Source organism: Hypomesus transpacificus, chromosome 24, assembly GCF_021917145.1.
Source record: "Hypomesus transpacificus isolate Combined female chromosome 24, fHypTra1, whole genome shotgun sequence".
NCBI classification, from domain to species: Eukaryota; Metazoa; Chordata; class Actinopteri; order Osmeriformes; family Osmeridae; genus Hypomesus; species Hypomesus transpacificus.
The window spans coordinates 3,519,420-3,534,300 of record NC_061083.1 but is presented as its reverse complement, the minus strand read 5'-3'; the positions used below and the strand labels follow the sequence as shown (position 1 = coordinate 3,534,300).

Below are 14,881 nucleotides of genomic sequence, written 5' to 3'. Positions count from 1 at the left end.
TTGCAAACAAAAACACAACACACAGAAGATCTTATACAATAATGTATTGAATGATAGCTTGATACATGATTCCAAGAGGCTTGGCATACTACTTGATCAATTATTTAACATCTCTCAAACCTTGAAACATGTAAAAGATGAGATATTGAGAGTCTTATTGACATTATTTGAACTGTTGGCTCACAGTTAGACAATCAAAGCACTTGACTTGGTATCCCTTGTGATAACGTAATTTTAGGTCATCATACAATCATTTTCATATGCTGACTGAAGTATTCATCCATTCGTCCCTTAAGTGACATAGGTTAATTTAATATCCATCCAACACTTATTACAAAAAGCTTAGCTTTTTTTTTTTACTGGGTTAGACAGTCATTTTGAGTGAAAGCACTGTTTACCTAAATTCCCAGGAAAAAACCATGAGGCTTGATATGGCAAGGTATTAATCATTACTTTTGAACAATGATTTATTGGATGAAAATGGCCTGATTCTTTTTTTTCTTCATTTGCATTGAATTCCCAGTCTTCATATCAATGACATCAAATTACAAACAACTCTATTCTCAATGAGTGCCTGTGCCAAAGTTATCAAATGCAAAATACCAGTGCAATGGAATGAACTGGTGTAAAAAGGGATAAGTGCAGATTCAATGTACCAGAACAACAATACAAAATACAGTTGGTTCCATTTAAATGTGATCAGAATGAAACTGCATGCAAATTCAAACAATGAGATGAGGTTTACATGTAGAGAGGTAATGGCTCTGAGTAAATAAATCACAATTTCCGCGATAAATGTTAGTCCAAGATTCTCTACTCTGTAAAGTGGCAGAACACCATACAATAAGTGTTTCATCTTTCAAAAGTACCTCAAATATTTAAAAAACTATATTAAATTAAAGACTAATTAATTATGAGTTCAAATGTAGAATTTCCAGATTTCCCGTTTCAGTACAAGAGGTACACTGTGTTACTTCACTATATGAAGACCACAGTACCTGCTCAGCGAGTAAGGAAAAGTTACACGACTCAGTATGTATCAGAAATTGAATATCCTCATCCTGGTTGATCCCTTAAATCAATTGATTAAAGGTATATGTCATTGTAAATTTCGGTGTAGCTTACAAAAACAGTCAGTCATCAACTGGTTCACTATCAAAAAACAAACAATGATTTCAACATGCATTCCACTAGAGATGGAATTTTAATAATCCAATGTAACATAATGTAGTTATTGTGTCTATAGTTTACATCAATTACTATTCATTAAACATTGTGTTCACCAGTTATGAGAGTGACTGGTTCCGTAAAGCTTTAAGAAGCAAGACTACCCTGAGATAAGGTCTAAAACATGGGCAAGCTTGCCAGACCAGAACTGTTATATATGAGTTTGGTTTATTAAATCTGTACACTCTATTTCAATATTATCAGCACACTTTGTTGTTGAACGTAAGGTATCATTTTTAGTAATTGTGTAATATTTATATATCTCTACATATACAATCCAAATGTTGAGAACTATTCAGACATGTGCAAGTGTCTACTACCAACTTCAACGATACAGTATAAAGGCAAGGACTTGTGGACACTAAGGATAATTTCGATATTTGAGCTTTTCTTGAATCTTCACAATTATTAAAATCTAAGTGCTGTACGTAATCAATACACAAGGTATTGAAGATCTATTAAATTGTTTAGAGTATAAAACAGAAGCAAACAGGAGATAAGACAATTTGCAAGCATGACAAAAACTCATAGACACAATACACTAGTGGCCAGGAGCAAAGATATACGACAGAAATACCTGTAGTCTCATTTTGCATTCTTGAATGTACTTACAAATGAATGTTGTCACATTAACAGATTATATCATGTTATGCTTTCATGTATTATTTAAGTCAGATATCTCCCCAATATTGAGGTACTTGTTGGTGGTCTAGCTGATCAGATTCAACCTTATCCAACCCGACAGGAAATTAACCCGAGTTATGATTCCAAACTGTTTGTATTGCCTAATACCACTGAGCTGAAGTTTAGATTCTGTCTGTAAATTAAAGAGCAGACATTGGTGGCAGCTACAGTACACAACACGTTCAAGAATTAAAAAGAACCTGTAGGATGAGCAGAGTGACTCTGGAGAAACATTCGCACACTAACAGACAAAAGGATGACTGACTGAAAGACTGAAAGGTATATGGATATAGGGAAATATAGAGGATGACACACTAACATTCACCTTCTTGCAGTTTGAGGCATGACCCATAATCACAATCAACCACGTATTGAAAGGAATGTGAGGGTGATTGGCGTGTGACTATAAATGACAGCATGATAATACATGAAGCACATCAACATAATTTGAGGTAACCGGGTGTGCCTTGGCCCGGTCAGAGAATCAGTGACCTAGGGATCAGAGAGGTAAGTCTGAAATAAATTATGTAAACTGTGCTCATGTGTAGTGAATGTTTCACTTACTGCCAAAAGCACAAGGGCCCTAAACTGTAAACCTCAAGGATTATTAAAAATAAAGAAAAAAAACACACTAAAGTATTCTACCCATTAATTGAACATTTTCCTTTTTTCTTATTTTTTGCAGATTTTCAACTTTTTTCACTCATTTTTGCTCAAGTATATCACAGGTGACTAACTATAGAGGATAACAGGGTCAGCTGAGTACCATGCTACATCTGGTTCATAGAAGGCTATTGCAGACAACTCTACAACATGTACAACCACATTTTATACGTTAGTGTGACGAGTATGTCAAAACATATCACCAAGAAACTAAGTAGTACATACGAGATGTTGAATATTTAGAGTCTTGAAGGACTATCCCTCAGTCAGTAGTAAGATTTCATGTTACTCGACTTAAACTGTCCTGTCTTACAGACAAAATCTGAAAAAATGCTATTCAAAAAGTAGCAAATTTGGTCAATGTCTCTTTTTAAATAGTTATAGTGCTTTTGATGGCTTAAGACAGGGGTCTTTTTTAATCTCACCCAGTGGCAATCTACAGAACTTCAGTGCACATTTCATGACACCATAGCTGCAAAAGTCTTCACATCAGTCCGTTACGTAAAACAACAGCTCGTGCTGTTACATATATTTCAAAGAAGTATCCCATTATCAAAAAAACCTAAAACACATTTATAAATATTTTTTTCTTTACTAAAAGTCCCAGTTTCCTATGAGTGGGTTTTTCAGTGTAATGAGGGAGACTTTTAGGAGCCAGGCTCCACACCACGTGTTCAGCAGGTTTCTCTTTGAGAGTTTCCCATGTGCCATGCGGGTCAAAAGGACAGAGCAGAGGTGAAAGATGCCCTAAAACTCCCACTCTAGCGTCTCCTCCCGATTGGCTGCTCTCTCCAGCCTGTGGATGATGTTATTAAGGTTTGCCATTTTCTCATTGCGTCTCTGACTGCTCCTGTTGATTTTGGGGCTCTGGAGGGCGGGGAGGGGGTTGGGATCCAGGCTGTGGTTGGAGCCGGCGGTTGGCGGGTTGGGCAGGGAGGGGGAGATGGGTGCAGAGGACGAGGGGACCGGGGAAACCGACATCATGAGGCCCGGCGAGGAAGCGGCCGAGGGGGAGTTCAGGGAGACTTCCAGGCTGCCTCGACATGGCTCGGACGAGGCTTTGAAGCTGACGGGGTCCACGGGCGACTTGCTGGAGTCGTCTCCTTCGTGTCTGGACTGGTTGGGTCTCTGTGGACCATCCGTGGAGGGCATCCCGGGGAACAGCCCCTGGGCCTGGCTGCTCATGGCCTCCTCCTGCCTCAGGCTCTGACAGTGCGGAGCCAAGTGGAGGTCCCGGCATCCGCCCAGCAAGTCCTCGTGCTCAGTTTTCAACTGAGGGAACTGGACACCCATGGAGAAACACTGGTTGCGAGACTGTCTCAGGAATCCCACCTCCCCCCCATCCTCCCCGCCTTCGTCCAGCCGCTCACCAGCCTCCTGTTTGACGTGAGGCAGTGCTGTGTTGGCGCCCGGGGGACGGCTTGCGTAGGAGGAGCGTCCAGAAGGGGGCGGCAGCCTTTTCTCCTCGGTGTCGGAGTGGGGGCTCCGCGTGGCCAGCGGAGAATAGCTGTGGGGCTCGGGGTCCGTGTCGTTGTCCTGGAGACCCTCCATCAGAACCTCCCTCCTCATCCTCGACCTGCCCAAATACACACAGCACTCAGACAGGACACACTGACAGATACGAGACACATTCTTCTACCAACAGTTAACCGGAAGCCGGAATGAGCTAGAAGTCGGTGTAACCTGACCTGTAGTTGTGGAACCAGTTGATGACAGTGTTGGTTTTTAGATGTAGCCGGGCGGCTAGCATTTCGATGGTGTTCTGGGAAGGGTAGGGCTCCAGGAGATAAGCCTTCCTCAGGGCCTCCTTTTCCTCGGCCCCCAGCACCACCCGGACCTTCTTCACCTGGCTGTAGAGGCACAGGTCCAGGGAGGCCAGCGCTGGGCTCACACACTCAGAGTGGACGCTGGGAGAGTCGCTGTCTGAGCCCGTGCTTAACAGCCCGTACCGCCTCTTTAAGTACGCTGAGGGGACGGCAGGAAACAGATGGTCGTTAAAAAAAAGAAAAGGGCTTTCTGAGAAAGTCAACGACAAATCGGTTGAAGAAGACGCTCACCCTTTTTCTCCATCTTCTTCATGTCCCTCAGCTTGTCCACGTTGTGGGGGTCGTTGAGCCACAGCTGCATGCGGACGAAGGGCTCCCTCCCTTTGAGGCTGAGCTTGTGCCAGGGTTTGGGTCTGGAGAGTAGGTCTGACACGGAGCCCTGGGTCAGACCCAGGATGCTCTCCCCAAACAGCCGTTGGCCTGGGGCACACGTCACATGACATTACATGACATGACATTGTATTAATTCAACACATTTGAGGTTGTATCTGAAATAAACATACAGATAGTGCGTATGGATATGACTAGAATGTATGTATTAAAAAGACTCACACACACATACACACACACACACACACACACACACACAAGAGTGTAAACAACAAACGCCGCAAACAACATCTTAGTTTCCATTCAAACCAGAAGCAGTGTCATAATCCACCCCAGAAGATACTCACCGAGGTTGTTGTCTGTGAGTACCTCTTTGACCTTCTTGGTGATGGCATGAGTGTCCAGCTCCGGGGACATGGAGACCAGTTCCTGGATGCCCAGGGGAGTGTGGGGCTGGGACAGGGACAGCAGGCAGGGGGTGGGCTTCCCTCTGTCTGGGTGGAGGCCCGGGCCCAGACCTTCAGGCTGCTGGTTCTCCTTGCTGCTCTCCAGAGCCAGGCTGACTGGCTCCACCAGCGGGCTGGGGTGGCTTTCTGCTGGGCTGGGAGGCGGGGAGGGCGACGACTGGGCGTTCACAGGACTTTTATCTGGGGGTTTGGGTATCGACGATGGGGAGCAGTGTCAATAAAGTTTGATCAAATGGAGCAAAATTGTTCTGTACTGTGTTGTAAGATCGGGAGTGTATCACCATGTGTAATGTGTGTGAGTCTCTGTATGTGTGTGTGTGTTTTAATGTCATTGTGTGTGTGTCTACCCTACCTAGGGAGAGGCTGTGGCTAGGGAGCTGGTTGAGGCCCTGACCCAGCTGGTCCAGCAGCCACAGCTGCATACGGATGAAGGGCTCTCGGCCTTTCTGGGTCAGCTTGCTCCAAGGCTTGGGCCGAGACAGCATGTCACTGACACTGCCCTGAGACAGGCCTAGCACCTGGGCAAGACGAAAGCCACAGGTTACCATTCAGTTCAATGAGAAGTGATGCACATGAATAACCACTAGAGGGCAGTAGTGGATAGGATTCAATAAAAAGATGAGCACAATTATTTTATATCATCGTAATAGTACGCTCAATCAAAATCTGTCAGCAACAGATACTTCTGAGAAATAGTTTGAATTACATGTCTTCCAAACAACACTTTAAATAAATCATACCTATTTATGTTATACAATCCCCAAAACATTGCAAGATGACTTCTCACCTTTTCACCAAAGATCCTTTGACAGATCCCGTTCTTGGCCAGCTTCTCTTTGACCTGCCGCGTCAGTTCGAGGGTGTCCACCTCGCGGTACATGTACAGCTCGTACTGCTCCGGGGTCAGGGGGGGCACGGTGGGCTTCAGGGTGCGGGGGATGTACGCAGGGTAGTAGGACAGGCGGCCAGGACCAGGGGACTCTCCGCTTACAGACACGTCCGACTCCACCTTCACCTCCACGGGCCGGCCCATCCCCGGCTCCTCCTCGGCGGCAGATGCTTCCTCGCTGTTGGGCAGACACTCTCCGTTCTCTAGACGGGGCCAGGGCCGAGGTGGGGCCGAGGGCCCCGAGGAGGAGGAGGAGGACAGGGAGGGAGACACGGAGGTGAAGGGCCGGGAGCTGGGGCCCAGAGCCCCGACCATGCCTAAGGGACCCCGCTCCACAGACCAGTGCTGGTCGAAGTAAGTGCCGGCCTCGCCGATCTCGGACTTGACCTTGCGGATGATGTTCTGCACGAAGGCTGCGGGGGAGATGACACTCAGGGGGGTCTGGGGACCGCTGGTGGGGTTGGCCATGCACAGCGTCACCGAGCTCCCCTCCTCCTGCTTGATGAAGGCGGGTAAGGGCAGGCCCTTGGAGGGCTCCGGAGGCCCCAGGCGCTCCACCTGGGCTCCGACGCTGGAGGCGGACGCCCGGCCACAGGACTCCATCTCCATCAGGGCCTGCTGCTGCGCCTCCATCTCCCTCCTGGCCTGCTCCAGGATGTTCTTGATGGTGTCGTCGGAGCTGCTGCCCGCTCCGTTGCTGCTCCTGCCCGACGTGCTGCCCAGAGACGACTTGCCATCCCCTGCAGAGAACAGCACGGGCTCTCTCAGAACTTGACACATTCACAACCTGACCACCCACTACGTTACACACCTGACAACAAACAACAATTCTGGTATAGAATTCAATTATCAAGCATCATGAGCATTTTCACCACAAACACTTAAGTGTGTTATCCATGATGCATGTCATCTGTAAGTGTATCCCACCTCCTCTCTGAGACTGGATCTCCTTCTTGGCCTGCTCCAAGATATTCTTAATGGCGTCGTCTGACCCAGTTTCGGGAGTTCGGATGCGAGGAGTGATGCTCCCTATGACAGAAAGGGTAACAGTGAGACAGAGACAGAGAGAGAGAGACAGAGAGGGGGAGAGAGGGAAAGAGAGAGAGAGGGGGAGTGGGATGGTTGATCAGAGAGCAGTTCCAAGGCTTTGCTTTTGACTGCTAGATCAATGGCTGCCTTTGAGATCGAGGCATGCGAGGTTGCGGTGGAGGGGTAGCTGAACTTTCAAAAGCTGTGGATCCAGGGAGAAAACAAAGTTGAGAAGTGACACAACAAACATGGGAGAGGGAGCTGTGGAGGAGTTAAGGGTGTGGGACTGGCGAATTAAAAGGTTAAAACGCAGAAGGGTTCAGGGGCTAAACCACCCAGCTTCAGCATATCGACACACGCAGCGCAAAGAATAAGAAATCCTCACTGAGAAAACCGCAATTGAAGAGAAAAACACTTCATCGATTCATGGAGCAGTACAGAGAAACTGCAGTAGAGAAAACTAAAATCTGTATTTATTTAATATTTTTCATCTGGAACTGTTCTGAATCCTCAGTCATGGCTAGATCTCCTGATCTGTCTCATCGACTCACCTCTCTGGCGAACCTGGATGGTCCGGAGAGCCAGGATGTTCTGCTCGTCCGAGAGGAACTGCTTCATCTTAATGAAAGGCTCCTTGCCTTTCACCGTCAGCTTCCTCCAGGGTTTAGGCCGGGCCAGGATCTCGCTGACGGAGCCCTGTGATAGGCCCAGAACGTAATGACCAAACACACGCTGGCCAATGTTATGCTTCAGAAGCTGCTCCTTGACTTGGAAGGCGATCTCAGCCGTGTCCAACTGGTCCTCGTCCCCCGCCGTGGAGCTCCCGCTCTCTGATTGGTCGCTGGGCAGGCCCGCCTCCATGCCCCCGGCCCCAGCAGGCCCCTGATTGGTCGACATGAGGGCTGCTTTGGCTGCATAGAGGGCGGTGGGGAAGGCCATGAGGCCGCTACCCTCCTTCTTAAAGAGCGGGGAGAGCAGTTGCTTGTGGAGGATGTGGTCCCCGGAGAGCCTGTCCCCGGAGCAGGGCGACACGGAGAAGGGGCGGGGGAGGTCGTAGCTGGAGGACGACCCGTCCAGGGTGGGGGGCCCCGGGCTGGGAGAGGCACGGCCGTCTGCCTGGGAGGAGGAGGAGTGGGATCCAGAAGGCCTCGCTGCCTCCCTGGCCGACTCCTGCGGCTGGTCCTCATCTGCACACACATCGGGCCAAGCCACACACTCAGGACGCAGGACTGACTCCACCACTGCGTGACCTACACGCTTCAACAAAGGCTCTACATAAAGTCCCCATAGACAACCAAGACAGGCCGTGTCACATGATGCCCCGATACATCAATGACAGAGTCGATGCTTTGCAATAACTGGAATAACAGAGTGTGCTGCTGTACCGTTGCTGTGCAGGATGCAGGTCTTATCCACCAGGTACTTATGAGATGGAAGAAAGGCCTCTTTGTCCAGCAAAAGAGCTTCTGCAGCCTTGGATGAGCCCTAATGGGCACAGAGCACATAGTCACACACAGACACAGACAGGGAAAAACACACACACACACACATAAAGGAGTAACATTTCGATTAATCAATTACAGTGACTGTACATATCCCTACAATGGATGACGGTCAATGAGGCATTCAATGGCACTGGTGTACTTTTTCTTCCCTGACAGCAGTGGAACATTAGAAAAGGAAAACAAAGGTGTTTTGTAATAAAATGAACGACTGTGTCGAGAAAATAAAAAGGACTGTGGAAAAATAAAGGGAGTGAGAAAAGAACAAATATCTCACCTGGGACGAGCTGCCATTGGCTGATGCCAGCTTCATTACCTTCAGGATACTAGAAAGAAAAAACAGTGAGTATGTTGAGTTTGTGTTGTTTATATCTATGTTCGATGCTAGGCGATACGTGGTGTTTCGTTTCCATTCTGTGATTGAAAATGTCTGCCTCACCTGAGTTCTGTTTTAATCTCTTCATAGTCAATCTGGGATTGCAGTTTAGCCTCTAATCTCTGAACAAGATAAAGAGAGCATATTTTTAACATCTCACTGAGCACTGAGAACGTATCCATGCACGTGAATCAGGAAATACTGAGCTCAGACACCTCAATAGCTTCTGTCTTATAGGCCAGCTGGCGTTCCAGCTCTAGGATCTGATTGGCCGAGGTGTCCTGGACTTCCTGCAGTGTGAACTGCAGTCTCTGAACATTCTCCAGGAGCCGAAGAATCTCTCTGTCTTTGGCCAGCAGAGCGGCCTCTACCTCTCCCTTCCCTTCCCTCTCCTGGCAGGACGAGAGAGCGCATGTGAGAGAGGGGGAGAAGGGTGAGAGACAAAGGGATTAAAGAGACGCCAAAGACAGCTCGGAGCGTTTTTTTTTACACAAATCACACTTTACGCGAGCGGAGATGTGATTTTCTTAAAAAAAAAAAAAAAGGAAATATATGGAAATATTTACAAAATCCAATTAGCACATCGCTTAAATATCATATCACTGTTTTTCAATCACTGAATATTATTATCGGTTCAGCTTCAAACATCTGATGGAAGAAAGGAGAAAGGCTTACCCCACTGGCCCCCTCTGGTGGATGGCAGCTCCTGGGGGTGGCCCCGCTGGGGGCACCAGCCAGCTGTTCCTTCAGCTTCTCCACCTCCCTCTGGGCCATCTCTGCTTTCTACAGACAGACGTTACATCATCACAGCATTAGACCTCTCACCAACTAGACAAGACCACACCTGTCAATCAGCAGATGTGCGAGCAAACAGGGTGAGAGGAGAGAGGCAAAGAATGTGCGACCGCCCCCGCGCCCCCGCCCGACGCTCAACCAGAGAGAGGCTGAGACCGGTGCCCAGGCCTTGCGGAGGGGCACACCCACCACTCCATTCAGCTGAGGGGGCTGTTTAGTCAGCGCACTTTCTTCCCAAACTGTTTACCTGCTCTGTCACACCCGGCCTGATAATTAATGATTCATTTTGAGAACATTTATCTAAGAGTTGCCGACTGAGAGAGAGAGAGAGAGAGAGAGAGAGAGAGAGAGAGGGAGGACAGGAGAGAGAGAGATAGAGAGAGAGAGAGACAGTGAGAGAGAGACAGTGAAAGTGAGACAGTGAAAGTGAGAGTGAGAGATAGAGAGAGTGAGAGAGATAGTGAGAGAGATAGTGAGAGTGAGAGATAGAGAGAGATAGAGAGAGAGAGCGTGAGAGTGAGAACAGAAGCGAAATCACTAGGAAAGGAAGCAATCAGGGCAGTGAGGTAACTATGAGCCCCGGCGCACGGCGCTCCGTCTGCAGTGGCGCACGGCAAGTCTCCTGTCCTCTGCTGAGCGTCGGCGTGTTGCCGCGGCGACGCCCACAGACGGGGGGCCGGGGTTTACTCTGTCTAATCACAGGCTCGGGGGAGGGGAGGGGGGCCGGGGGCGGGGGGGAAGGGGGGCCGGGGGAGGGGGGCAGGCGCAGGACGCGGGGTGTCTAATTAAGCCGGAGGCTTGATTAGAGGAGTGATTACCTTAGCGACGGAGCATCTCAATCAAAGGGCTGCCGAAGACAGCTCCCACTCACCTGGTTGGCTCGCTCGAGGTTTGTCATGATCGCGCCGACTTCCTCCGTCCTGAAACAAACGCAGCAAAACATCGCTGCCTTACTGAGGGGGCATCAGACGGCAGAGTGTGATGTCAAGTACAGACAGTATGCTCACTTCACTGTTTTTAGCATCGTGCTGAAACATGACCAACACGTTGTCTTCACACATTGCCAGAGTGTTCACACATCATCGCTTCATTGTAAATTCCCACTCTGGCTTTGGCGAAGCATCGCAGTAGACCTGCTGTAGCACCATGTGACCAGGAACACAGAGAATACGACTGATGGGCTGATTCCAACAACAGAGTTCTGTGGTGAAACTGCTCTCAGACGTACCTCCATACATCCAACAATCACAGAAGTCTCATTTAAATAGAGTCTCGGCGAGATTATTCATGAGGTTTGTTTGAAGTTCAACAGTTTCCTTTTACACACTTGGGACTTGATTTTCAAAAGGTGGAGAAAGATGCATTAACGAGGACGGGGAGATTGATTAAAATATGCACATAGATTTAGGACGTTTCTCAGGACAAAGACAGTCTTTCCATTTCACTAATTTCGTTCTAAGAGAAAATCTGAGTTTGCGTTTCCATCTAACGATATGTGAACTCTCTCTCTTTCTACTCTTTCATCTCACCTGACGTTATGTGACAACTGTAGCAAAGTACTGACAAACACTTTTTTTTTTAACCCTAACCCTAACAAGTCAAGTATTACAAAGCAACATTTTACAACTCAAACAAAGATATCCCGGTCTAGGAGTGAATAAGATTTAAGTGTCTATGGAACATCTATGGAACGTCTATGGAACATCTATGGAACATCCAAACTGTGTAGAGTAGGGATCTCTGAGAAGACTACAGATCGACAGCGCAGAATGAATGGGACCGTGTTAACAGTACAAGGTAACAGGTGTCATGATGTCCACACCTAATGAACTTGTGCAGTATGGAACATTTTGTATTGATTGACTGGTCAGATACCCAGACTGAGACAGACAAATAGTCTTTCTTATCAGAACTGAGGAAACAGCCAGTGAGAGTAATGGAGACTGTGACGACTGCTGTCCGGCCAGGGACAAGGCCTGGGGAGGGAGAGAGGGAGGGAGGGGGGGAGGGAGAGAGGGAGGGAGGGAGGGAGGGAGGGAGGGAGGGAGAGGGGTGGTGGGATGGGTCAGGGATCCATGTTTTTTTGTATGTTGTGTCTGACGTGTAGTCACACATGACAGCCTCCTTGCCACACTTACAAGCACACCTAAAAATGGAAAGACATGCACTCACGCACACACATGCACTCACGCACACACACACGCACAAAAGAGGTGCTTCAAAACACGAAAGGTCGTTCTAACATAATTTTTTTTCCAATCCAACAAAACGGATGGCATTGGGTCGGGGAAAACCTAGCTCAATCGCACCGTGGATTAAGCCCGGGAGAAAATCCATTAGCAGCTCAGAGCGCTCTATAGCAGAACCCAAACAAAAGGCTGTTTACCTTGAATGTCTATCGACATCTTTCATATAACTTCAGCTTCATTTCAGTCTTGAGCTGGATACATTGCGCTCAGAGAGTGGGACAAGGTAGAGTGTTTTCTGAAGCAATCTTTAAATGGAGCAATTTTTCTTGAGGGCTGTCAAGGCCAAGGCCTAGCCAAAAGCACAGACCCTCTCTCATCGTCCTGCATTAGCTGCTGAGTCACTCATTGTGCTTTTACCATGGATTTCTGAGGTACGGGTTGGACACAGGAATATTGAATGAAAAGGAAAGAGACCCTGACTTGAGTGAGCACTGTTGTTTGGTATCGGAGCAATCATTGTTGTATTTGCACACCCAGGGCTGGGGTATCTGGAAAAACACTATCACACTGGTTAGAGAAGTACAACGTGAAGGTGAAGTATTCAGAAGTGAAGTGGACTAAAACAGGGACATATTTGAATCGTAAAGGGACCGGCAGTAAACAAGCTTCAAGGCTAAAGCTCTTACTTGTTGGCTTTCTCCTGGTCGTATTTGCACCGCAGATCCAGCAGCTCTGCCTGGGCGGTGTTCAGGGCTGCAGACAGGGACAGCGGGAGGACTTAGATGTGACCTTTGACCCCATAGCGGCCTCAGACGCTTTCATAAACAGATCAAACCGACAGATGAAACAGATCCTCACATGAATGCAGCACATGGATCCTCTCCTCGGCTTCACACAGCCTGTCAGCCAGAGTGGCGTCGCTACCCGCATCCCTGCGAGAGAAGAACAGCCTGCTGTCACCGCAGCCCTGAGGGACACTGATCCAACGCGGGCTTGACTGTACAATGCACATCATCACATCCACGCAGAGGAGAGCGGTGAGGGAGGGAGGTGGGGGGGGGGGGGTGCTGGGGTCTCACCCGCCGGCCGGCTCCTGGTGGTTGTATTGAGGGGAGCCAGGGGCTCTGGGGGGGTGGGTGCTGTTGGGGGTCATCCCTCGTCCTGTCCGCCTGGACACCTCTCCTGACACCGCCGCTGGCCCTGCCTCTGAGTTGTCTGGGAACAGAGAGGAGAGGCAAGTCACAGTGTGGCCATCTCCCTGCCAAGAAGACAACTCCAATCCCATTTGATGTTTACAGGCCTTTTTACAATTTAGTGTGACACAGGGTTGCTCGCCGCAGATGATAACAAAGATAACAGGCACACTGAGCCGATATGGCATTCCCGCGATGGAATAGTTTTTTTTTACGAGGCAGTTTTAATGTCTGCCAAACCTGTGAGTCCCTAATATACTGTTGGGAGCCCACTTGAGTGGAGTGCAGTGCTGTGGCTCTCACCTGGCTTGTCAAGGCACTCCAGGTGTCTCCTCCAGTGCCCGCTGATCTCCCTGACCAGGCCTCACTGCCTGGGGCCTCGCCTTGCAGCTGCTGGAGCCTCTCCTCCAGGGTGTGTGTGGCCTCCAGAACGGGGGCTGGGTCTTCGGACACACACACACACAGACACACACAGACACACACGCCCAGACACAGACACAAAGACACACACACACACACACACACACACACAGACACAGACACAAAGAATAAATACTGATTCTTCAAACCTTTACTGGGCTTATGGGAACATACTGTACTTTATTTCAATACTGAGTGAATATGAAAGTGCTCATTAAGTAACTTATAAGACATGTTAAAGTTATGATAAGGTCTCCTTCTGTGCCACAGCACCAAGAGAAAGAATATACCACTGAGAGATGGTTCCAAGAGTGACTGTGGCATTCTCTCCGCAGAGGCCTCTTTGAAAATCTCACACAAGCTAGACCTAATGACATGAGTAGAGGGCTTCTCTCTTTTCAAATCTACTGACACGGACCCGTTTGAAACCGATCGCTCTCCAGAAGATAAATGAAAATGAACGCCACAAGACTGCAGCGAAGGTGTTCTACTTGGGATTCGGCGGGGTCCCAGGTATACACCTAGGCACACTCAACAAAGTGTGGAAAAAAAAGTCTGCTCCTGAAGAGAAGAAGGAGAGAAAAAAGAGCGGGATTCTTTAGCACAACAGAGGAGCTGTTTTGCAATGCATGCGCGGCATTGCGGGCCCCACGAGGCCAACTAGGAGGCTGTTTCTCTGCTAACAAGTCTCCTCTGTATCATTTGATCATTTAAATTATTATGCCAGGAATTCTCAGGGGGGCGCCTCAGCACTGCACATCACAGGGCTGTTTTTAATCTTCCCCTTCCCTTTCTTCCCCTCCCGAAAAGTTCAACAGCTCTGAGAGAGAGAGAGCGGCTCCTGTTGTGTACCTGCCTGGCGCACACCAAAGGAGGTGACTTCTAGTGCCAAAGCACAGAGAGGGAGACTCAGGGGAGACGACTGACGAGGGGGGGGGGGGGAGGATGTAGAGAGACACACATACATATATATTCTCTCTCTTTTGCTCTCTCCCTCTCTCCCTCCCTCTCCATCTCTCTCCCCCCCCTCTCCCCCCCCCCCCCCCCCCTCTCTCTCTCTCTCTCCCTCTTTCTCTCGCACACATATACCAGCCCTTCAAAACTCCAAAAGAGGAGAAAATCGCTGCTTTGCTGCACAAACTTTCCTATCGCAGCTTTCATCCTCTTGTCTCGGCTGCTGTGTGGATCTCGACTGGATCCTTCCGCCCGAGTCCTGATTGAAGTGACTTTTCACAAAGTCGTAACCAAAGATGTTAAAACTTCAACAGACAAAAGAACCTAGACAGGCAGT

At 48.5% G+C, this 14,881-nt stretch overlaps 1 protein-coding gene across 1 annotated transcript in view; it reads right to left on the bottom strand.

Annotated features, from left to right (window-relative positions):
* Window positions 1-2,617: 2,617 nt before the first annotated feature.
* cux2b (cut-like homeobox 2b) overlaps window positions 2,618-14,881 on the bottom strand; it is a 58,192-nt gene continuing 45,928 nt past the window's right edge. The window contains 19 exon segments of the mRNA XM_047048165.1: window positions 2,618-4,150; window positions 4,263-4,539; window positions 4,632-4,820; window positions 5,078-5,377; window positions 5,550-5,715; window positions 5,985-6,826; window positions 7,014-7,115; window positions 7,667-8,302; window positions 8,501-8,600; window positions 8,895-8,943; window positions 9,057-9,115; window positions 9,209-9,385; window positions 9,669-9,776; window positions 10,660-10,708; window positions 12,664-12,730; window positions 12,836-12,909; window positions 13,057-13,192; window positions 13,474-13,533; window positions 13,536-13,613. Coding sequence (XP_046904121.1) covers window positions 3,322-4,150; window positions 4,263-4,539; window positions 4,632-4,820; window positions 5,078-5,377; window positions 5,550-5,715; window positions 5,985-6,826; window positions 7,014-7,115; window positions 7,667-8,302; window positions 8,501-8,600; window positions 8,895-8,943; window positions 9,057-9,115; window positions 9,209-9,385; window positions 9,669-9,776; window positions 10,660-10,708; window positions 12,664-12,730; window positions 12,836-12,909; window positions 13,057-13,192; window positions 13,474-13,533; window positions 13,536-13,613 — 4,298 coding nt within the window. The 3' untranslated portion in view covers window positions 2,618-3,321.